Genomic DNA, 25,978 nt, shown 5'->3' with positions numbered 1-25,978 from the left:
GGTAGTGTGGTCTCCAGAATTGAACACAATACTTCAAATGAGGTCTCACCATGGATCTGTACAGTGGCATTATCACTTCAGGTCTCCTGCTGACAAAACCGTTACGGATACAACCCATCATTTGCCTTGCCTTGGAGGAAATCTTCTCCACTTGATTGGCAGCCTTCATGTCATCACTAATGATCACCCCTAAATCATGTTCCGCCGTGGTCCTAGCCAAGGTCTCACTATTTAGTGTGTAAGCACTAAATGACACCCAGATCCTTTTATTGGGCGCTAACCCCCAAGATGGACCCTAGCATCCAGTAACTGTGATTCAGGTTATTCTTCTCAATGTGCATCACTTTGCATTTGTCCACATTAAATTTCATCTGCCTCTTGGACGACCAGTCTTCCAGTTTCCTTAGGTCCACCTGCAATTTTTCACAATCCACATATGTTTTAACGACTTTGAACAGTTTAGTGTCATCTGCAAATTTAATCATCTCACTTGTCGTTCCAATTTCCAGATCATTTATAAATAAGTTAAATAGCACCGGTCCCAGTACAGACCTCTGCTGCACTCACTTTTACTCTCCTCCATTGAGAAAAATGATCATTTAACCCTACCCTCTGTTTTCTAGCCAATAGCCAATTCCTAATCCACAACTGAACTTTGCCACCTGTCCCATGACTCTTTACTTTTCTCAGGAACCTCTCATGCGTAACTTTGTCAAAAGCTTTCTGAAAATCTAGATACACTATATCAACTGGCTCACCTTTATCCACATGTTTATTCACACCTTCAAAGAAGTCAAGCAAATTTGTGAGGCAAGATCTCCCTCGGCATAGGTTTATAGGGGGTATTTGTGTGCGTAAATGTATAATACATTTCTTATCTAGGTGGTACATCAGGGCACCTAGATAAGAATTGCTATACTGGGACAGACTGAAGGTCCATCAAACCCAGTATTCTGTTTCCAACAGTTGCAAGATCCCAAACAGTAAAACAGATTTTAAGCTGCTTATCTTAGGAATAAGTAGTGGATTTCCCCAAATCCATCTTAATAGTGGCTTATGGACTTGTCTTTTAGGAAATTAGTTAAACTTTTTTAAACTCCTGCTAAGCTAACTGATTTGAGCACATTCTCCAGCAACGAATTACATAATTTAATTACACATTGAGTGAAGAAATATTTTTCCTGGTTTGTTTTAAATCTACTACTTAGTAGCTTCATCGCATGCCCCCTAGTCTTAGTACTTCTGGAAAAGGTAAACAAGTGATTCACATCTACCCTTTCCATTCCACTCAGTATTTTATAGACCTCTATCATATCTCCCATGAACATTCTCTTCTCCAAGCTGAAGAGCCCTAGCCACTTTAGCCTTTCCTCATAGGGAAGTCATACCATCCCTTTTATCATTTTGCCACCCTTCTTTGTGGAAGTGTTCACTTATAGAACTGACCCCATTGTGAGAAAGATTCATGAAACATTGTGCCATCATTCATATTTCTAGAGTACCAAATATGGGGCAGTGGGAGTGGTCCACCCCCAGTCCAGGTGTGGTCGCAGGGCCACATTTGCGCAGCCATTGGCTCCACCAACCTCCACCCCCTCTGAGTTCAACTTCCTGTTTTGGGGGAGGGGACTGTCAGAGCTGATGGCCGCGTACATGCGGACTGTGGCCCCATGACCACTCCATACACCTCCTAAACTAAACTAAACTAAACCTTAAGTTTATATACCGCATCCTCTCCACAGAAGTGGAGCTCGGCAAGGTTTACAAGAACTTGCTGCTTGAAGGAGGGTGGTGCCTCCACCCTGGGTAGCCGGCAAGCCAGGTACACCACTGATTCACATGCCTAATTTTTCCAATTGTTTGGACCCTTTCTTGGTGCATTCTCCCTTGGAGTGCTAGCAGACCCAGATTAGCTTGTAGGGTTGATTCTGAGATTGCATTACCCTTGTATCTATTGAATTGAATTTCCGATTTCTGTAGAAAGCTACTGTATTATCAGTTTTGACAGGAGTATGAGAAATCTTCCTTTTTTGTCCTTAAGCATGATTAAGTAGTTTGTTTACCTTTTTATGTTTTATTTTGTTGAAATGGAGTAAACCTGTGCTCATAAGCAAATAATGATGTCTTTCTTTATGCAGCACTGTCTTGTCAAGATGGAGAGGAATATTATAACTGCGATGACCCAAGCAGATTAAAAGAGGATATGACATGCTTGAACTATAATCTGCCTTCAGATGAGGTAAGTGATATATTTTAAAATGAGGTGGCAGATTTTCATGCAGAGTCCATTAAAGTTCACGTTGTATGTAACAGAGGAACAATCCAAACATTCATTACTTCAGCTGAGTAATCTAAAAATATGCATGTTGCCCCCGGAGATATTTTCAACTTTAGGATTAGATTATTCATTGTAATCTAAACAAGAGCTACACAAACAAGTCCAGTTGCCTGGATATTTTGGGATACTTCAAAATGTGTTAATCCTTTCACCTCTCAGAGCCCCTGATGCAATCCAAGGCAGTGGCAGTGGCGTAGCAAGGGAGAGAGGCGCCTGGGGTGATGGCCCCCCTCCCCTTGTCTCCACCCCCTCTCTCCTTCCCTGATCCATGTTCTGCAGGCGCCCCCCCCCCCCACATTCCCTTCCCTCATACCTCTTTGTGCAGCACCAGAAGAGATGTCGGCAGGAGAGCTGACGGGTTCTCAAGGAGCACATGGTTGACCTCCGTGAGCAACAACTTCAACTAGTGGTGGGGTGCACATGCATGGCAAAGAGAAGAGTGGGAAGGGGCGGGGGGGTGGAGAGAAGGAGGGGAGCTGTCGCCCCCCTCACCCCCCACCCCTCATTATGGTACTGCTGCAGGACATCCATAAGTGGCAGTGAAATACAAGAAGGGCCATGTGGCAGCAGCAGCTCTTTCAATTTTTCCAGTCCTCTGTGCTTTCTCTACAGCACACATGCCTGCTCCATCCTGTGGTATGTATATAAATGAAGCACAGAGAAGGGGAAGAGAAGGAGGGACTACCATGGGACTAGCAGTAGCATATATTTTTTTCACTATTCCTTGTGTTTCTGTGGAGGCTTGGATGAATTTCAATAAGCAGTGCCTAAGCTTAGGCTTCCAAGGTCTTTGCCCGTATATGGACATTCAGTTGAGGACGGGCTGGGGAGGGCTTCATTGGCTGGGATGGTTAAGATGGGCTGGAGTAAGCTTTGACTGAGACTCCAGTAGATAGAACCTAAGCACACTACCGAGCAAGGCTCTGGGTTTCTGGCCCAGAAATATCTAAGAGAAAGGACCATTTAAATTAAATGATTAATTTATGGAGCATGTATGGTTGGGCAGACTGGATGGACCATTCAGATCTTTATCTGCCATCATTTACTATATTATGTTACTATGTTACCCTGCCGATGCCTAAGCTAATTGAAAAATGCCATCAGAAATGGCAAAAAAATGGCAGTGTTGAAGCACCTACCGACTAAATAAAAGGTGGCTAGACTCGCAGCTAGGTAGCCACTTCAGGCCGTGGAATGCTTGAGAGAACGATAATCAGTTGAAACCCTTAAAAACAAAATTTTATAAGATATGAATGCAAAGGGAGCATTAATCAGTGTGAAAAATTTGGCAAGTGGCAATAATGAGCGATACCTATCAAGAAATAAAGTTTGTTTTCAATGATCCTTCTCAGCTGGAAATCTTCATGAAAACATAACTGGAAAATAGTTTGGTTTGAACTAGTCTAATTGTTTGCTGTTGTTCTTGTAAAACTCATCTTTGGCACTGATTTGGATTTTAGTGTTGGTTTTTATTTATCAACCTGGGACTCCTGTTACAGGCATAATAGCCGAAGTACGATCCGTGTCGAGTCCATGTTGTTATGACTGATTAGATTGCTCTGTGCATGGATTTTATTATTGGTTGCTAATAAAGAGGGTTTTGAAGACCAGGCATGTTCTCCTCTCTTCATTTGGACCTTGTTGCTGTTTGTGCAGAAGTGATAGTCTCCGTGCAGCCTTCCTCTTGAAAACATAACTGGAAAATATTTTGGTTTTAAAATCTAATCTAATCTAGGTTCCTGACCATTCTTATAACCTACCTCTGCTTCTATCTGTACCCCTCAATCCCTTTATCCTTTAGGAACCTATCTAAACCTTCCTTGAACCCCTGTACTGTGCTCTGGCCTATCACAACCTCTGGAAGCGCGTTCCATGTGTCCACCACCCTCTGGGTAAAAAAGAACTTCCTAGCATTTGCTCTAAACCTGTCCCCTTTCAATTTCTCCGAGTGACCCCTAGTGCTTGTGGTTCCCCACAGTTTGAAGAATCTGTCCTTATCCACTTTCTCTATGCCCTTCAGGATTTTGAAGGTTTCTATCATGTCTCCTCTAAGTCTCCTCTTCTCCAGGGAGAACAGCCCCAGCATTTTCAACCTGTCAGCGTATGAAAAATTTTCCATACCTCTTATCAGTTTAGTCGCTCTTCTCTAGACCCCCTCGAGTACTGCCATGTCTTTCTTGAGGTACGGCGACCAGTACTGGACACAGTACTCCAGGTGTGGGTGCACCATTGCGCGTTACAGCGGCATGATGACTTCCTTTGTCCTGGTTGTGATACCCTTTTTGATGATGCCCAGCATTCTGTTTGCTTTCTTGGAGGCTGTCGCACACTGTGCCGATGGTTTCAATGTTGTGTTCACCATCACCCCCAGGTCTCTTTCAAGGTTGCTCACCCCTAGCAATATTCCCCCCATTTTGTAGCTGAACATCGGGTTCTTTTTCCCTACATGCATGACCTTGCATTTCTCTATGTTAAAACTCATTTGCCACTTTTTTGCCCACTCCTCCAGTCTTGTCAGGTCCCTTTGCAGATCTTCACAGTCTTCCGTGGTTTTGACCGTGCTACAGAGTTTGGTGTCATCAGCAAATTTAATGACCTCACATTTCGTCCCCGTCTCCAGATCGTTGATAAATATATTAAACAGGAGCGGTCCCAACACCAATCCATGTGGAACTCCGCTCGTGACCCATTGCCAGTCTGAGTAATGGCCTTTTACTCCAACTCTCTGTTTCCTGCCTGCTAGCCAGTGTCTGATCCATTGGTGGACATCCCCTTGCACCCCGTGATTCCATAGCTTCTTAAGCAGCCTTTCATGGGGTACCTTGTCGAAGGCTTTTTGGAAGTCAAGGCAAATGATGTCTATGGCTTCCCCTTTATCCATCTGGCTGTTTATTCTCTCAAAGAAGTACAGTAAGTTCGTGAGGCACGACCTACCCTAGCAGAAGCCGTGCTGGCTCGCCTTCAGTTGTCCATTTTTTTCTATGTGTTCGCAGATTGTGTCCTTAACCAGTGCTTCCATCATCTTTCCCGGGACCGAGGTCAAGCTCACCGGCCTGTAGTTTCCCGGGTCCCCCCTTTATCCCTTCTTAAAGATGGGCGTGACATTTGCTATTTTCCAGTCCTCTGGGATCTCCCCAGTTTTCAAGGATAGATTACATATTTGGTGAAGTGTTTCCGCTATTTCATTTCTCAGTTCTTTTAGTACCCTTGGGTGGATGCCGTCCAGACCTGGTGATTTGTCGCTCTTCAGTCTGTCTATCTGTCGGAGGACATCCTCTCGGCTCACCTCTAGTTGGATCAGTTTTTCATCGTGGTCTCCGTTTATGATCTCCTCGGGTTCTGGGATATTGGATGTGTCCTCTCTCGTGAAGACTGATGAGGAGAACTTGTTTAACCTGTCAGCTATCTCTTTTTCCTCCTTTACCACTCCTTTCCTGTCTCCGTCGTCCAATGGTCCCACTTCCTCCCTGGCTGGTTGCTTCCCCTTCACATACCTGAAGAATGGTTTGAAGTTTCTTGCTTCCCCCGCCAGTCTCTCCTCATACTCTCTTTTTGCTTTCCTAACCACTCGGTGACGTTCTTTTTGGTGCCTTTTGTGCTCCTTCTGGTTGTCCTTTGTTGGGTCCTTTTTCCATTTTCTGAAAGATGATTTCTTGTCACTTATCGTCTTTTTTACTGCATTGGTTATCCATGCCAAGTTTCTTGCTCAATTTGTTTTGCACCCTTTCCTAACCTGGGGACGTACAGGTCTTGTGCCTCGTGAACCGTGCCCTTGAGAAGGGCCCAGGCTTCCTCTACGGTCTCCATCTTCCTTGAGCTGTTGCCGAGATTTTTTCCCACCATTTTCCTCATGGCCTCATAATTTCCTTTTCTGAAATTGAGTGCTGTCGTTGTGGTTCTTTTCACCTTTGATGTTCCTACTTTTAGTTTGTACTGGATCATGTTGTGATCGCTGTTTCCTAGTGGTGCTAATACTACCACCTCCTTTGCGGAACCCAGTGGCGTACCTAGGGTATGTGGCACCCGGGGCCCATCATTTTTTGACCCCCCCCCCCCCCCCATGTAAAAAAATTTTTTTTTTTTTTTTTTTGCAATAACCATGAAATGGAATAAATGGTCAGAATAGAAACAGGCAGTGAAAATTTTCTTTTATTGAACCTCATATATGTAACCATTATTCCAAACATAACATAACATAAATTATGTCTAAATTGTCATGACATTAGAAGTACATATGGAGTAGTTGCAGGTGATGCTTGGGACAGTTCTGATTGTGTTAGTTCGGTTTTATGTGTTTTTTGAATAGAAGGGTTTTTATTTATTTTTTGAAAGTTTTGTAGTCTGCGGTCAAAGAAAGGGGGGGAAATCCATAATGTATGTTAAGAAGAAATCACTTAATTGACAGAGTTGGTTAACATAGTGTATGAGAAGAGATGAAGCAGTGGTGGAGAGTACAAGGATCAAATAGCCTGAACATTGATAAATGAATTGGTAAAGGCTGAACAGGAATGGGGAGGGGCGGGGCTGATTAAGTGTTAAAGTTATTAGATGATCAGAGAGGGGAAGAAGTAAAGGAGGAAAAATTAGAGTGAACAGTTGGAGAAGTTGACAAGATCAAGGCAGTGGCCATTCTGGTTAGTAGGGATAGTGGAGCATATCTGGAGACTGAGTAAGAAGGTTAAAACAACAAACTTAAAAGCAACTTAGAATTCTCTTCCATTTTTGTTCCCATTATAAAAAAACACTGATAAGTTCCCAGGAAAAAAATACATTAAAATAAGAAGTGAAAACAAAGGCCCCTACAGATGAGAACATAACATAAGAAAAGCCTAACTGGTCCATCATGCCCAGTAGCCCATTCTCATGGTAGCCAATAGTGCTGCCCGATTCAGAGAAAAATATTTCATTCGATTCGATTCACCCTGTTGAATCGATTTCTCGATTCGATTCACTGTTAATGACACCGCTTTTTAAGTTTAAACAAAGTACAACAATAAATTTCACAACAACAATAAATTTCACAAAGTACTTAAAAAAAAAAAATCACATTTTTCCATTAAAGCAATTCTGGAGACATTTGCTTGAACAGTCTTTTTTCCCAGTCCATAAGCAAGCAATATGAAAAAGATTTCCTAAATTATCTACTCAAACATTTTTGCTATTTACTTTCATTGTACCTAGACTATTATTCAGTAGAAAAAATGTAGTTTGTTCAATCAAGCAGAACATTCACTCATAGAAGTCCAATGTCCACACAGGATTTGATTGAACAAACCAAATTTTTCTACTGAATAATAGTTTAGGTATACTGAATAGCAAAAATGTTAAAGCCATACAGAAAAGCAGTAAAAGTCAATAGGTTCTCCAAGTGGGAACAACCTGATGTCTCAGCACTTGAGGAAAAGACTACGTAATAATGTTTATAACATAAATCATATAAATGATTATACTGAAGCAGGGTGTCCTCAGCGTGAGAGGTAAGCGAGAGGAGAGAATTCTCCAGCGCTTTACACAATAAGGCACAGGTTAATCACCCTCTGCCTGCATCATAGGACACCTCACGTGTGCTCAAATTAATCAATGTGATAAATTAAACAGTGATAAACAATTGGTCAATCACAAGAGTGCAAGATCAAACAGGTTGTTCCCACTCAGAGAATCTATTGACTTTACTGCTTTTCTGTGTGAGTAGATAATTAAGCAAATTTCTGATAGCCTACAGAACTGATTCTCACCTTCCATCCCCAGCCCCCAAGACTTACCAGACCCCCCCTGCCGATGTATTTACTTACTGCCTGAACTGGATATTAAATCGTGGGGAAGAGAGGAGAAATGCGGGGAAAGAGCCAGCCAAAACTAGTATTTGTTGCTGCTGAGTGCACCAATCCAGGGCAAGCAGACGCTTCCCCCATGTCTTAATAACAGACAATGGACTTTTCCTCCAGGAATTTGTCCAAACCTTTCTTAAAATAGCGTAGATGGTTTTAAGAAAGGTTTGGACAAATTCCTGGAGGAAAAGTCCATTGTCTGTTATTAAGACATGGGGGAAGCGTCTGCTTGCCCTGGATTGGTGCACTCAGCAGCAACAAATACTAGTTTTGGCTGGCTCTTTCCCCGCATTTCTCCTCTCTTCCCCACGATTTAATATCCAGTTCAGGCAGTAAGTAAATACATCGGCAGGGGGGGTCTGGTAAGTCTTGGGGGCTGGGGATGGAAGGTGAGAATCAGTTCTGTAGGCTATCAGAAATTTGCTTAATTATCTACTCACACAGAAAAGCAGTAAAGTCAATAGATTCTCTGAGTGGGAACAACCTGTTTGATCTTGCACTCTTGTGATTGACCAATTGTTTATCACTGTTTAATTTATCACATTGATTAATTTGAGCACACGTGAGGTGTCCTATGATGCAGGCAGAGGGTGATTAACCTGTGCCTTATTGTGTAAAGCGCTGGAGAATTCTCTCCTCTCGCTTACCTCTCACGCTGAAGACACCCTGCTTCAGTATAATCATTTATATGATTTATGTTATAAACATTATTACGTAGTCTTTAACATAACTTCTGGCCACTTCATTTTTAAGCTTAGATCTTTCCTTCCAAACAGAGACCTTGCTAGATGTCAACTACAGCACAAGATAACTTCACACGGACTTAACTGTGCAGGAAATGAATCTCCTCATACACCCACCATATAGTGCAAAAATGTGCAAAGGTCTGTTTTTTTCTTTCGATCACTACATAGCCTAATGCCACACAAGCAGCGCTGTTACAAACATATTCTGAAGGTCAATGCTAAGGTTGACAAAGTTTCCTTGGAGATACTGACAAACCATTGTAAGAGATTCTAAAACAACTACCCAGAAATAACACCCAAAGACCCACTCAGTGTGTGAACCAGTTGAGTGGAGTGGACTAACTGGGGGTGGAAATGGGCCCAGAGTTTGCTCAGCAGAATTTCCCAGACTACCTCTTCCTCTCAACACACTGACATGCTACCACCACCACCAACACTAGGAACACCTCACCGAGTATGCCAGCAATGCTTATAAACTTTATAAAACATATTATTATATTTTCTTATAAAGCATATATTTTAACTGAACTCAGCCTTGCCATTCACAAAAATAGAAAAGTTCCCATTTCAAGCTGTCTCATGTACACTTTTCAAATCTAACATATTGTAATCACAAAACAGAAAATAAAATTATTTTTTCTACCTTTTGTTCTCTGGTCAATATTCAAATCTTGTTGGTCCCAGGCTCTTGTTGTCTTGCTTGCCAGGGTCTCCTTTCTCCGTGCTAACCATCCGTCTGCCATCTCTGTCCTCCCCTTCCGTTTCCCTTCCCTCTCCCGGAGATCTGGCATCTTTCCTTTTTTTGTCTCGATCCACAGATTCACCTTTTCTCAACTCCCCACCACCCCAAGATCCACCATCTCTCCCTTTCTGTTCCCAACTATCCTCCTATCCAGTATCTCTATCCCCCCTCCACACCATCCCCTGTTTCTAAGTTCTCTCCCTTTCTGTTCCTTCCCTCCCTAAATCCCATTATGCACCATCTCTCTCCCACTCCTCTGTTTTTAGACCCATTATTTCTAACCCACAAAGTCTGGCATATGCACGTATCTTTGAACCCCCCCTTCCCTCTCTCCCTCTGTGTACTTTTACACCAGGACCCCCCTCCCCCGAAGGTCTGTCCCCTCTCCGAAGGGCTACACCCCACCCCTGAAGGCCTGCACCCCCTCGAAGGACTTTACCTCCCACCCAAAGGTCTGTCCCCCTCTGAAGGCCTAAACCCCACCCCTGAAGGCCTGCACCCTCCCCGAAGGTCTGTACCTCCTGAAGGCCTGCACCCCCCTGAAGGCCTGCACCCCCCCTGAAGGCCTGCACCCCCCCACCCGAAGATCTGTCCCCCCCTGAAAGCCTGCACCCCCCCGAAGGTCTGTACCTCCTGAAGGCCTGCACCCCCTGAAGGCCTGCACCCCCCCACCCGAAGATCTGTCCCCCCCTGAAAGCCTGCACCCCCCCGAAGGTCTGTACCTCCTGAAGGCCTGCACCCCACTGAAGGCCTGCACCCCCCTGAAGGCCTGCACCCCCCTGGAGGCCTGCACCCCCCCCTGTAGGTCTGTACCTCCTGAAGGCCTGCACCCCCCCTGAAGGCCTGCACCCCACCCCACCCGAAGATCTGTCCCCCCATTAAAGCCTGCACCCCCCCGAAGGTCTGTACCTCCTGAAGGCCTGCACCCCACTGAAGGCCTGCACCCCCCTGAAGGCCTGCACCCCCCTGGAGGCCTGCACCCCCCCCCTGAAGGTCTGTACCTCCTGAAGGCCTGCACCCCCCTGGAGGCTTGCACCCCCCCTGAAGGCCTGCACCCCCCCTGAAGGCCTGCACCCCCCACCCGAAGATCTGTCCCCCCCTGAAAGCCTACACCCCCCCGAAGGTCTTTACCTCCCACCCAAAGGTCTGTCCCCCCCCTTAAGGCCTACACCTCCCTCTTAAGGCCTACACCCCACCCCTTAAGGCCTACACCCCCCATCTAGTACTGTCTAATGCAATTAGGTATGGGTCAGGAGGCCAGAGGGGAAGCAGGACATTGCAGCAATTCCCAACTGACCCTCCCCCCTCGCCCTCTAAAGCAGGAGCAGGCTAGCAAGAGGAAATTGCCGATCCTGCTTTAGGGGGGGAGGGTCAGTTGATGAATCAGGAGGCCGATTTTGGACTTTTTAAAAAATTGATTCGGGCAGAAATAAAATAACAATAAAACCACCACCAAGCAGCCCAGCGATACTCACCCTCAGTTCCTGCCTTAATTGCAGTGTTCCACGCGGCTCGGGCTCCCTTTCTTGCTTCCACCCAGCCGGAAACCGGAAGTTGCTGATCAAGCTCCGACGGCGACGGGGGGTGTGGCCGTGGGTGAATGGAATTTGAGAGAGGGCTCAGGCAGGATCACTTCGGGGACTCGCGGAAGCCTTGGAGTCGGGCCATAGCAGGGAAGTTCCCGGGCCATGACTCCAAGGCTCGAGCACCCCTAATGAGCTGGTACCCGGGGCGGCCCGCCCCCCCCCCCCCCCCGCCCCCCCCTAGGTACGCCACTGGCGGGACCCCCTAGCCCATTGAGGATTAGGTCAAGAGTGGCATCCCCTCGTGTTGGTTCCGTGACCAATAGTCCCTCACTGCCTCTAGGAATTCTGTTTCTCTCGTGCAATTTGAGTGTCCAATGCTCCAGTCTATTCCAGGGTAGTTGAAATCCCCCATAACCACCACCGGGGGCTTCAGGGAAAAGTAGCACTGTTCGCCGACGACGCCAAACTGTGTAACATAGTAAGTGAAAGCAATCTCAAGGATAATATGACGCAGGATCTGATCACGCTGGAAAACTGGTCCTCGACATGGCAGCTGGGATTCAACGCTAAAAAGTGTAAGGTCATGCATCTCGGCAGCAGAAATCCATGCAGAACATATACCTTGAATGGAGAAGCACTAGCTAGGACTTCAGAAGAACGGGACTTGGGAGTAATCATCAGTGCAGACATGAAAGCTGCCAAACAAGTAGAGAAGGCCTCGTCCAAGGCAAAGCAAATGATGGGATGTATCAAGAGAAGCTTCGTCAGCCGCAAACCTGAAGTCATAATGCCACTGTATAGAGCTTTGGTGAGACCTCATCTGGAATACTGTGTGCAATTCTGGAGGCCACATTACCGTAAAGATGTGCTTCGAGCCGAGTCGGTCCAGCGGATGGCCACTAGAATGGTCTCCGGACTCAAGGGTCTCTCATACGAAGAAAGACTGGGCAAATTACAGCTCTATACTCTAGAGGAACGCAGGGAAAGGGGTGACATGATTGAGACATTTAAATACATCACAGGTCGTGTAGAGCTGGAAGACGACATATTCGTTCCTAAGGGACCCTCGGTCACAAGGGGGCACCCGCTTAAACTTAGAGGAGGGAAATTTAGTAGTGACACCAGGAAGTACTTCTTCACAGAAAGGGTGGTGGATCAATGGAACAGACTTCCGGTGCAGGTGATCGAGGCCACCAGCGTGCTCGACTTTAAGAATAAATGGGACATCCACGTGGGATCCCTACGAAGGTCGAGCTAAGGAACTAAGTCATATGCACTTCCACTTTTGCATACCTGCCTCAATTCGGCCTCCAGGTCCTGGTCGTTTGCTTCTGGTTGTCCTTGTGGGTGATAGTACAGTCCCAATTTAATGTCTGCTCCATTTCCTCCTGTCAGTTTAACCCATAGTGATTCCAAGCTGTCCGCCCTTACTGCTGTTTCCACCCTGGTTGAAGGAATGGAGTCCTTTATATACAGCGCTACTCCTCCACCCTTCTTGTGTGTCCTGTCCCTCCTATAGAGTTTGTACCCTGGTAGGGCCACATCCCATTTGTTGTCCTCGGACCACCATGTCTCTGTGACTCCTATTATGTATAGGTCCTCCTTACTGGTTATAACTTCTAGCTCTCCCATTTTGGTCCTTAGGCTCCTAGCATTTGTGTATAGGCAATTTAAGTCCCGGTTGGTTACCTTCTTTGTAGGTTCTCCTCGTGGTTTAGTGCTCCTGCCGATCCCCTCACAGGCTGCCAGTCCCCGATCTTCGTACTGTTCATCCTCCTCCTGTGGTGTGTCTGTTTCGTCTTCCTCCCCCTCCTGTGGTGTGTCTATCCCGTCCTCTGTCTGCTTCCTCGTTTTTGGATATCCCTCTGGTTCCGGCTGTTTCCTCCTTTTCCCGCTCTTTAGTTTTATTAGTTTCTTGGGTCCCTGCATTGCGTCTTTGGGTTTCTGTCCAAAAAATGACCACTCAGTCTCGAGCCCTCTATCGCCATTTCCCGATTCAGTATCCTTGTTTGATACTGTGGTCCGATGTTTTGATTTTCAAAACTTAAATAGTGCATTACAACAAATGTAACATATAATAATACAATAAAAGCACATTCAACTTACACATGTTCTTAATCAACCAATTTTCCCCACCCAATGATTATTCAATAAAACACAAAAACATAATTACCGCAAAAAAACTTACCCTATTGTAATTGATGATATCTTCCCATCCATTCACCCACCCCAAATGTAAGAATCCTAAAACAAAATTAAGACAGAAATAATTCCCCCCTCCCTCCCACCCTTCCCTGGATATGTACCTAAATAAACAAAAAACTTACTCACATCAATAATCTATTATAAAGAGGTAACATAAGATGTCAATGGTTCCCATACCAATTTAAATATATTACCATGAGCCAAATTATCAGCATTTATCTTTTCAAATCTATAACTGGAGAAAAGATTTGCCCACCAGAACAAAAAATTTAAACGATCATAATTCTTCCAGTTTCGGGTGATCATCTGGATGGCTATCCCAGTCAATATCAGGAAAAGATGACCTTTATATTGATCTATAAGGGGCTTAACATGTAATATTGTACCACAAACGACTGCCTCATATGCTAGTGGAATTGATGATTCTAAAGTGTTATTAATTCTACCCCATATTGACCTCCAATTTATATACCCTGTCATCTCCCCAATTCGGTTCACATAAAAATAGATAATCGAAGTGAAAGGAGTTAGATTAGAGAGAAAATAATTTATTAATGAAGACCCTCATCTGAAAATCTTAGAAAGAAGATAACTAATTTTCCTTAGAACAATTTTCTAAGAACTATTGAAATAACATTATTTTCATGGGTTTACGGAAAATCTGGAAAGAGAGAAGAGTTCTAACACAAGAAGGAATCTCATTCCAAATCATTGTAAATGTATATGAGAAAGATCGAGTAATATTTCCAATATATTTTATTCCTTTTAAAGATGGAAAAGACAGTTTAAATTTCTGAGAGTTTCTTGAATCAGAAGATCTCCGATTATTCAAAGATAGAGGAATGAAAGATATAAATAGCCCATGTATGAATTTAAAAGCCATAGAAGCACATTTAAACTCTAAGATAGACAGGGAACCAGTGAAGGTTTCTCAAAAGAGGAGACACATGATCAAATTTTCTCTTACCAAATATTAGCTTTGCTGCCATATTATGGATTAGTTGTAACCATTTTAGATTTCCCTTATTCAGGCCTATATAGATTGAATTACAGTAATTTAATTGTGCTAGGATAATATCTTGCACCAATACTGCAACATGTTGCTGGTGAAACAGATATTTTCCTTATAGATGGGAGTATTGGGGATAGATACTATTAATGATGTTGTAGTACCTTGATTGGCCCAAGCGCCTAGGACCCCCTCCTATGGGATAAGCATTAGGTGCCTGAGCCAATCAGAGCCTTAGGCCCCTCCCAATTACATCCCAGTATGCACCAGGAAGGGGAAGGTCCTGCCAATATGAAGAGGTGTGTCTTCTGGTGAGAGGAGTGGGCATCCTTCCTGCTGGATTGTCTTTGAAGGTATGGGGATGTAGGCAGGGTGCTGGGGTGGGGTACCAGGTGTTTGGCAGGTGCCAGGTTGGGTTTCCAGGCATTCAGGGGCACCACATTTTAGTGCAGGGGTCTCAAAGTCCCTCCTTGAGGGCCGCAATCCAGTCGGGTTTTCAGGATTTCCCCAATGAATATGCATGAGATCTCAGTGCATGCACTGCTTTCAATGCATATTTATTGGGGAAATCCTGAAAACCCGACTGGATTGCGGCCCTCAAGGAGGGACTTTGAGATCCATGGTTTAGTGCTAGAGGTTTTTGGGTGCCACAGTTTGGTGCTAGGGGTTCAAGGGGGTGCTGTGGTTTGGGGTGGGTATCAAGATTTGATGGGGGCCTGATGGCAGGAAGGAGTAGGCACCCCTCCTGCCGATTGTTCTGAAAAAAGGTACAGGGGAAAGGTTGTTGTATAATGTTGGTGGGAGGGGGAGGGCAGGGGTCTCTGTGTAAGGGGGCTGAGGGATTGGTAAGTGTGAGGAAGGAAGGAAGAGAGAGAGATCAGATCTCTCTACCAGTTCAGCTGATCCTGGCAGGAGAATCCCCCATCAGCTGAACTAGCAGGACTCCCCGAAACCAGCTCAGCTGATTGGGATTCCCCTGCGATCCTCCCTGCGGTGGCAGGAGGGGGGGTCATGACCACTGGGGGAGTAAGGGGGATATGGTGTTAACTGTCAAGGCCCTCTTGTTGTTTTTGTTGGGATGGAAAGTTCTCTGCTGGGGGCTGCTGAGCTTTTCTCATTGTTTGATACATTTACCAAATCTTCTATTCTTAATGCCACCGCATCACCGACCAGAGAGTCACGATGGTGCTAGAGATGGGGGGGGGGGGGGGAGGAGGGGAGTCATTGAAGGCAATGGAGAGAGGAAGGTTTGAGAGCAAGAATGGAGTGTGGATAGAAGATAGGGAAAGAGTGAGCTAGATAATTTGAAGCTGAACTAGGGAAGAAAACCAGAGTAGGAACTGGGGGACTGAGAGAAGGAATAGAGGCTAGAGGAATGATGGGAGAGAGAGCCAGAGTAGGGAGATGGAAGGTTAAAAAGAGAGAATGAGTTAGCGATTGGAAGAGAGATAGAGGAATGAGGAGCTCAAAGGGATGAAACACTTTCTGCTGATTAAAAAAATTGGGCAAAGCATGATATAATTACCTTGTGATTAATTTTTTTAAAAAACCCTTTTATTTATGGTTTTTGTTTGTTTTTTCCAAAAGACTGGACCTTGTGAGGCTGGATGCCGCTGCCCCAAAAATATGGTCAGAAACTCAAATAAAATATGTGTTCTTCCTTCACAATGCCCCTGCCGTTACGAAGGACTGGAGTACAGCAATGGAGAAACTACAAAGGTTGACTGCAATGAATGGTAACTGGGGCCAGTGATGCCCATTTTGCTGTTAGGACTAGATTCAGTAAATGGTATCCAAATTTAGGTGATGAAAAAAAAAAAACTGAGTGCTGAAAGCTATTCTATAAACACTGTCTCCGAGTTGGGTTCCATTTGTATATAACACATAGTGCCAGGATCCATTACAAGAATTACGCACATGCATCTTTACAGACCAATGCCTAGTAAAATGTACATGTAAATCCAAGCTGTTGCCAGTTAGCATCCAATTACAGGTGCTAATTGTCTTATTATGCAATTATATTGCACATGCAAATTGGGTGTATGCCCAAATTTGTACACATAATTTTGAGCGCCATATATAGAATCTATCCAGGGGGTATAGTGTATCCTTACTTGCACAAGTGCTAGTATTCTGGATATTTTACGTGTGCAAGTGGCATAGAAATACAGGTGCCTAGATTATACAAGTAGAATTACCCTTTATATGCCGTGACTTTAAATGTTAGAGGGTAATTTTATAATAAAGTACCAGGTTCAAGGGTCAAGAATATGACTGGTTTAAGAAGGCAAGTAGGCATCTACTTAGGTGCTATTTTATAAAGTCATATAGACAGCTATATACTTTTATAAAATATTAGCATACACAGTAGAGGCTGTCAAACAGGTAAAACAACTATGCTTGGTTTATCCAAGTAGACACATAGAGGGACATTTTCAATAGGACATCTGAGCTTGGATGTTTTGGGAAAGACGTCAAAGAAATCCAGAAGAGAAAATGTCCATTTTCCAAAACAGCAAGATGTCTAACCTTTTTTTTTTTTTTTAATAATATACATCTAGACCAGGGATCTCAAAGTCCCTTCTTGAGGGCCGCAATCCAGTCTGGTTTTCAGGATTTCCCCAATGAATATGCATTGAAAGCAGTGCATGCCCATAGATCTCATGCATATTCATTGGGGAAATCCTGAAAACCTGACTGTATTGCGGCCCTCAAAGAGGGACTTTGAGACCACTGATCTAGACATTTTGGCCCCTAGTACATTTATCTTTTTTTTTTTTAAACCATTTTTGAATACGAAGATGTCCAAATGAAAAATGCATAAAAACAAGCTATTGGGATGTCCAAGCAGCCAGCATTCTTAGCAAACTGGCCACACAGACAACTGAGCAAAGCAGAGGGGTACTCTAGGGGGCCCTACAGTAAATGTCACATTTAAAAGTCCAAGGTACACATGTTACTATAACCTGCTTATACTGTATGGTGAGTCTCCCCAAAATCTACCTAAAACTTATTATACCTACTTGTATACAACAACAGTAGCCCTTATGCCTGTAGGTGTAATCTTTTTGTAGGTACAGTAGATTTTGAGTATGTTTTGGAGGGCTCACTATACAATATAAGCAGGGTATAGTGACATGTGTTCCTAGGACTTTTAAATGTGACATTCACTGCATTACCCCCCTAGCATGCTTCTATGCTCTGCTCAGCTGTCTGTGTGACAGACTGGAATATACTATTTTTTTTCACATCTTTGGGTGGTGGGAGGGGGGTCGATGACAAATAGGGGAGTAAAGGGGAGGGGGGGTCATGCCTTAATCTCTCCAGTAGTCATCTAGTCAGTTTGGGCACCTTTTTGACCTTTATTCGTTTTTAAAATAGGTGTAGCTTCAAACATCTAAATGATGCCTTGGAGATTTTATTAAAAGTTTGATTATCCCTGTAGAACATCCAAGTCCTAAGGCCACCCTAAACTTGCCCAAAACACACTTCCAACATATTCCCATGAGGTTTAGATGCACTGGAGACAAAACAACCAGTAAGAAATATGGAAAGTTAGTCTCGAAAATGCCCACTTGAACGTTTTTATTTATTTATATTCTGCATATCCTAAAATTCTATGCGGGTTACAAATTATTCAGGTACTCAAGCATTTTTCCCTATCTGCCCCAGCAGGCTCATGCTCTATCTATTGTACCTGGGGCACTGGGGGATTAAGTGACTTGCCCAGGGTCACAAGGAACAGTGTGGGATTTGAACCCAAAACCTCAGGGCGTGGGGCTGTAGCTCTAACCACTGCACCATACACTCCAAATGCCAGTTTATGCTGTCTTTTGGATGTCTATCTTTTCTCAAAATGAGCCCCATGGATTAGTGTATTTTATAATCCACGCCAATTCATGTGACATCTGCCCATGTTCTACCCAAACTCCGCCCCTGTACACCCGGACCCCACATGTACCTTTTTAGTTAGCCGACCAGAGGGATGTCTACTCCCTCCGGCCAGCAAGCCCGCCTCCACTGAATGGTGGGTCTTCCCCTTTCCGGTGCATCATAGAATGCACCGGGGTGGGGCCTAAGGCCCTAATTGGACCAGGTACCATAGGAGGGGCCTTAGGCACCTGGGCCAACCAGAATCTTAGGCCTCTCTCCCAGTGCATTCTGGGATACACTAGGAATGGCCTATAATCGGGACGCCTTTTATAGAATTTGCCCCAAAATGTCCGCATTTCATGTAGGTAAAAATTTATCATATAGTAGTGTTGACATTCCCAAATATTTGAATCAGAAATAAACTTGAAATTTGCTTATCTTATATTCTAGTCTTTGCAGTAATGGAACTTGGCAATGTACTGAAAATAAATGTAGTAGTACTTGCACTACTTATGGGAATGGTCACATAAATACCTTCGATAGGGCAAAGTATCAGTTTGCTGGACCCTGCTCGTACACTTTTATTACTGTAAGTATTCACCTACATGATAAAATATGCATGCCAAAAATTTGCCTATGATATTCACTGGTTCATTGCCTAAAAATGAGGAAGGTTTAAGATAATTTTTATTTTTAAATGGCAATCTAGTTTGTGTAGGCTGGTTGCTATGCATAATATTTGGTTCACAGCATTAATCTTGTGTGTTTGGGCCACAAGTCTTTGTCTTGTTATTTCATTTAGGGAGGTGGTTTTAATGTTGATACTCTGATGTTGGAAAATATGTGCTTAGTAAGGATGTCTTCACTGGGCATGTTTCTCACTAACTGTATTGCATGGAAAGTGTTGTGAACATGATGCCTACCTTTATATATATACGTTGGGCAGTTTTCCTCTAGGCCAGGGGTGGGCAACTCCGGTCCTCGAGGGCCGGAATCCAGTTGGGTTTTCAGGATTTCCCCAATGAATATGCATGAGATCTATTTGCACTCACACTAAAGATGCCACTATTTAAATCTATTTCATTTATGGGAATCATATAACACAACTCTCCAATGCTTTACCCAACCTCCAAAATATCCAGCGTTCCCCTCCATAGAATTACAAATTGTTAAACATACTGTCATATTTAAAATGTAACAAAATGTGGCCTCAGGTACACCTCCTCCACCCTTAGTAGTGTTCAATATCGGTGGGAATACCGGTGTTTTCATTCCTCATTGGCTCACATTCTTTTTTTGCAATTATTTAAGTAAACTTTTTTTTTAACTTTTTAAACTTTAAAAAAAGTTTACTTAAATAATTGCAAAAAAAGAATGTGAGCCAATGAGGAATGAAAACACCGGTATTCCCACCGATATTGAACACTACTAAGGGTGGAGGAGGTGTACCTGAGGCCACATTTTGTTACATTTGAAATATATGGGAGTATGTTTAACAATTTGTAATTCTATGGAGGGGAACGCTGGAAATTTTGGAGGTTGGGTAAAGCATTGGAGAGTTGTGTTATATGATTCCCATAAATGAAATAGATTTAAATAGTGGCATCTTTAGTGTGAGTGCAAATAGATCTCATGCATATTCATTGGGGAAATCTTGAAAACCCAACTGGATTCCGGCCCTCGAGGACCAGAGTTGCCCACCCCTGCTCTAGGCAGTTGCCATGGGACCCAAGCCTGCCTGAAGCTAAAGAAGGTATGTAAACATAACGGGCCTTATAATAACATCCTACCCGAATGCAAATATTTTCTAGAACCATAGGGTAAACAAGGAGGGTCAAGGAAAACTTTTCCACTACTTTTAAATCCTTAATAAAAGCTTCTACCTTCAAGTAATAACACTCTTGTTCAAGAGTTGTGTACCTTAATGCAGTGGTTCCCAACCCTGTCCTGGAGGAACACCAGGCCAATTGGGTTTTCAGGCTAGCCCTAATGAATATGCATGAAGCAAATTTGCATGCCTATCACTTCCATCATATGCAAATCTCTCTCATGCATATTCATTAGGGCTAGCCTGAAAACCCTATTGGCCTGGTGTTCCTCCAGGACAGGGTTGGGAATCACTGCCTTAATGTACTGTATATCAAATAAATTATCTCTAAACACCTATCTTAATGGAGGACAGGCGTATCATAAATACAGAGGATCAGATCATAGGACCTCTTATAATTTATATATTATTACAGGTCTACATCCTGTAACCTTGTTTTAATCATATGTGCCTGTCCTTTCTTCCCCTTCCTTATATTGTTGCTTCTTATGAATTACAAAAATGTATACCTAATCCATTAAGCAATGTGACAACTGAGGTAACAATGTTTCAACTCTTGTAACGTTTAAAAGATTTAGAATGGTAACAATTACTCCTGACTCTAACTCCTTCAAAGCTAAAGAAAGGCAGTACATGGGCAACTCCGGTCCTCGGGGGTTGGAATCCAATCGGGTTTTCAGGATTTCCCCAATGAATATGCACTGAAAGCAGTGCTTGCAAATAGATCTCATGCATATTCATTGGGGAAATCCTGAAAACCCGATTGGATTCCAGCCCTCGAGGACCAGAGTTGCCCATGTCTAGTCTAAACCATTAATCAGCGCTGGTTTGAGATACATTATTTAAACAAGGTTACAGGATGTGGACCTGTAATAATATATAAATTATAAGAGGTCCTATGATCTGACCCTCTGTATTTATGATACGACTGTCCTCCATTTAGATAGGTGTTTAGAGATAATTTATTTGATATACAGTACCCATTTTCATGTACATACAATTTCCATATGTAAATGTGGAATTTCCATGTAGAAATTATGCCTACTTCTATCAGATCATGCGTATGTGAGCTGTAGTCTGTGTGGGGTTGATATATGCACATCAATAATAATAAAATGCTAGAGGTGCATGCGCTCTTGAAAATTCGTGAGTGCTGGCGCCCTGAGGTGTACTTCTGTGGCAACATTCTAAACCTCAGGGCGCATGCGGGGGCTGGAGGCGCGCGACTGTGCTCTCTCTCTCTCTCTCCTAACCTCCCGGCTCCAGCGGCATAGGCAGCACCAGTGGCAGCAACCGAGTGGTGGACAGCAGCCCCGCTCTGGCCGTTGACCCTCCACAAACCTCCCGGCTCCAGCGGCGTAGGCAGCACTATAAACACGCTGCTTCGCGCCCTTCTACTGCAGATTTCCTCTGCCGCGTCTCTGATGACATCATCAGAGACAGATGCGGCAGAGGAAATCGGCAGTAGAAGGCCGCGAAGCAGCGTGTTTAAAGTGCTGCCTATGCGGCTGGAGCCCCGAAGTTTGTCGGCGGTAGGAGGGTCAGGAGCAGGCCGGATGGAGCAAGACAACGGCAGTAAAAGAAGGGGGAGGGGCCGAATGGAGCAGGGAAGAGAAGGTAAGAGAAGGGAAAGAGGGGGTGGGGGAAAATGCTGCTACTGTTTCTGCACAGGAAAGGGGGGGATAGGAGGGAAATGCTGTTGCTGCTGCATAGGGAAGTGGGATGGAAATGCTGCTGCACAGGGAAATGGGGAAAAATGACAGAGACAGTGGGAGGGAGGGAGACAGAAAGAAAGAAAGACAGAGAGTCAGCGAGAGAGGGAAAGGGGGCTGCTTTAGGGAGAGGGGTGTGCTTGGGGCAAACAGCTTTGCTCTGGGGGGGGAAGACAGAAGGGGCCATGGAGAGACAGGGAGAGAGAAAGGGGATGCTTTGGGGGAGGGGTGTGCTGGGGGAGACAAAAGAGGGCCATGGAGAGACATTTTGGGGGGGAGGTGGGTGCTGGGGGCAGATAGCTTTGCTCGGGGGGGGGGGAGGAGGAGACAGAAGGATACAGACAGCGGCCAAGGAGAGAGAGATAAAGAAACACAGACAGACAGACATCTATTCTAGCACCCGTTAATGTAACGGGCTTAAAGACTAGTGTTTTATAAAATATATGCATACATGCAGAGATTGCATGCATACATAACTTCTTTAGTCTGGGTGTAAATTTATTTGAGATGATGTATGAGCTGCCGAGGCTGGTTCTGTGTATCTACTTCATAAAGACACACAGAAGCCCATGAAGCCTTTTTAAAGTAACGCTATAATTCTTAACTCTCCCCACTTATTATACTGTGTTTTGAAGACTTCAACTAAGATGAAAGAAAAAGCCTCAGATCTCAGGTGAACCTATATATTTAGTTCTACCTCATAGACATCATCAGCATAAAAAACTTTTGCCTCTGCAGTGAGTTCAAATCTCAGGGTGAACAATCCAGAGGCGAAAGTTTTTTTATGCCGCTGATTTCTATGAGGTAGAATTAAATACAGTATATAGGTTCACCTGAGATCTGAGGCCTTTTCTTTCATTTTAGTTGAAGTCTTCAGTATACAGAGGGGAGAGTTAAGAATTATAGTATTGACTTTTTTTTCCTACACTCCTCAATTAATGCAAAGTTGCTGAGCCTTTTTAAAGTAAGCATACATTACTTTTTGACATTCAGCATAGGAGCTTGTTATAAAATCAAGATCATTGAGGGAAGGGCAGTTTTCGGGATGGACATTTAACAAGAGTGAAATATTTTTTCACCACATCAACCAGTTTGAAATGTTTTCTCAGTAATTTGGAAAAATGCCTAGCAACTCAGGTCTGAAGATAGAATCCACTTTTGCATATAATCAGTTGGGTTTGGATTGGAGCAAAGTTACCACTGGACTGTTTGAATTTATAATATATGCTGTACTGCATCTCTAAAATGTGTATGATAAATCCATTTTTAACTATAGGATCAATGTGGTCAAAGCAGCGGCTCATTTCAGATTGCAATTCAGTATGAAAAGTATTGTGAAGGCGGAAATACACGTGAATTAAAAATGGACATTACAACAGCCGAGGTAAGAATTTAAGGTTTTGTATGCATGTTCTCTTTAATAGTCAGGCTAAATACATTTAACAATGCTATTTTTTTTTTTTAATTTACAGGGCATAACTGTTACAATGAAGAGTGGAAAATTTACAGTGACTTCCACTAATTCTACATGTAATGATACAGATTTTATTATGCATAATATAAATATTAAAACGGTTGGAATGATGACCACGCTGAAAATGAATGGGATTACAGTTATGACGGATAAGCAAACAATGCTAGTTGCTAAAGCTCATCCATCACATATAGTATGTATATCAGGGAATTGCTACAATTAAAATAATGGTTTAAATCATATATAGGTAGACTTTGCAAGTTGCAATATCTCCATAGCTGATCAATTCTGTGGAAGTTTTTTTTACAAAAAAAATCTTGTCACATCAACAATTAATGAAATTATCCTAGAGTGAAGTGGGGAATAAATGAAATTGAATTAAACGCTATATTATTCCAGTTCTTGGTGCTTAAATGTTGACATCCACCGTCTAGACCAGGGGTATGCAATTCCGGTCCTCGAGAGCCGGAGCCAGGTCAGGTTTTCAGGATATCCACAATAAATATGCATGAGCTAGATTTGCATCTCAAGGAGGCAGTGCACGCAAATCCATCTCGTACATATTCAGGGTGAGGATCCTGAAAACCTGACCTGGCTCCGGCTCTCGAGGGCCGGAATCAAGTCAGGTTTTCAGGATTTCCCCAATGAATAGGCACGAGATCTATTTGTACGCATTGCTTTCAATGCATATTCATTGGGAAAATCCTAAAAAACCCGACTGGATTCCAGCCCTTGAGGACCGGAGTTGCCCACCCCTGGTCTAGAATTATCCTCCTTATGTATAATGGAAGTTATTTTAGAAGTGACTTGAACCCCCCCCCCCCCCCCCCATTATGTAAACGTGTGTGTCCAGTTTTACACTTATCAAGTAAAGTTGTGCATCCAAGTTAAGGAATAAGGTCAAATGCACCTTGTGACCCGGGCAAGTCATTCAATCCTCCATTGCCCCAGGTAGAGGAGATAGATTGTGGGTGACCCGTCAAATGTGCACAGGACATTAGAACAATGACAATTCAGCCCTGACATCTGCGCGCCGCTCTAGGCCTTACGTTTTCTGCTCTGGGCGAGGGGGGGGGGGGGAGACACCCACTACACTTAGAACTCTATTACAACTTGCTCTCTCGCTCCGACACGGGTGTTTACTTAAATGTAAGACTTGTAAGAACAAGGCATTTATCGTGTGGTGAAATTATTTTACTTAATATTCCTGGCTGGATTTTTGTTGTGAGTATTTATTTTATTTTTGGGTTCTGTTTCTGGAACACTTGTGGAAGTAAACACAGTACTATATACAGAACTTTATTTTGTATTAAAAACAAATAAACAAACAAAAAAAAAGACTTTCAATAAATATATCATTTTGTGCACAAAAAAAAAATCATATATAGGTACTTAGGAGCACAGTTCATGGTCATTTAAATATGTATATTGCAAATACATATAAATTCCGATATTAGAAACCTGGGATATACATGTGGAGGGGCATAATCAAAAGAAACGTCTAAGTCCGTTGTGGCCTAACTCACAAGTCGTCCAAAGATGGAAACAGGAAAAGCTCCATTTTCAAAAAATATGTCCAGCATTTTTTTTTTTTTTTTTTTTAATCGTCCAACTGTACGTCCAGCTGTCTGATTATCCAGACTGCTAAGTCGTCCATCTTTATACCCCATTTTCGACCAAAAATTCATCCAACTCAATAACTCTTAGAAAAAGACCTTTTGGGCATGGGAGGGACCAGAAAATTAAGGGACTGGACACCCAGACAAGGCACCAGAGTAGTGGGGCACCTTACAGGGCACTGTTGTGAACTTCACAAAAAGGGTGACACATAAACATCTCACAACAGCTCCCTTATAGGTCATGGTGAGCCCCCCCCCCCAAACACCCCCAGAATCTGCTAGACCCACCTATCTACCACCCCAATAGCCCTTATGGCTGCAGGAGCCACTTATATGGCAGTACAAAAGGGTTTGATTTTTTTGGGAGGGGTGCACATGTTTCTCCATGAATGCACTGATTAGAGTGGCTTATGGGCCTGGGTCCTCCTCTCCATGGTTCACTAACCCACCCCCAGGACCACTTAAGCTACCTCTGTGCAGCTCTACTAGGCTTTCCTATGCCAGGTGCTGATGTTCTGGAGGCAAATATATAAAGTTGTTATTACGTTTTTTAGGGGGGGGTGTCAGTGATCACTGGGGCTGTGTATAGGGGTCTGTACTTTGTGTCTGCAGTGCTTATCAGGTCACTTTGGATATCTTTTGTGGACTTAGACCTGGTTTTAGATGGCCTAAGTCACAACGTCCAAGTTCCATCTAGGCAGTGTTGTGAAACCTTCGGTTATACATGCAGTAAGACTAAGTCTAGGACGGCCCACGTCCTGCCCAAATCCCGCCCTCACCACTCCTCCTAAAACGCCCCTTTTAGTTCTGGTCGTCCAGCAGCACTGTGAAGGCCTAAGTCATTTTTAAATACGTGTAAAATCCTGTTCGATTATTGGCACTTGGAAGTCTTTTGTTACTGATCGTCCAAGTGCCAATTTAGGCTGGTTTTTAGACATTTTTCTGTTTCGATTATGAGCCCCATACTGTATATATCTAAAACTCAAAAACATACATACAGCAAGTGGGGGAGTGTTCTAGTGAGACTAGGGTGGGGTTAATATATTCCCCATTTTAGATGGAGGGCAGAACATAAGAG

General features: G+C 43.6%; 1 protein-coding gene across 1 annotated transcript in view; it reads left to right on the top strand.

The window, feature by feature from the left end:
• LOC117366894 (mucin-19-like) overlaps nucleotides 1–25,978 on the top strand; it is a 441,720-nt gene that overhangs the window by 372,892 nt on the left and 42,850 nt on the right. Inside the window, exons 67-71 of the mRNA XM_033958871.1 lie at nucleotides 2,139–2,239; nucleotides 15,982–16,130; nucleotides 18,718–18,856; nucleotides 23,084–23,191; nucleotides 23,280–23,474. Coding sequence (XP_033814762.1) covers nucleotides 2,139–2,239; nucleotides 15,982–16,130; nucleotides 18,718–18,856; nucleotides 23,084–23,191; nucleotides 23,280–23,474 — 692 coding nt within the window. The remainder of the gene's footprint in view (nucleotides 1–2,138; nucleotides 2,240–15,981; nucleotides 16,131–18,717; nucleotides 18,857–23,083; nucleotides 23,192–23,279; nucleotides 23,475–25,978) is intronic.

The sequence above is a fragment of the Geotrypetes seraphini genome, chromosome 9, assembly GCF_902459505.1.
Source record: "Geotrypetes seraphini chromosome 9, aGeoSer1.1, whole genome shotgun sequence".
In the NCBI taxonomy this organism is placed as follows: Eukaryota; Metazoa; Chordata; class Amphibia; order Gymnophiona; family Dermophiidae; genus Geotrypetes; species Geotrypetes seraphini.
This window is presented reverse-complemented; position numbering and strand designations above follow the sequence as displayed.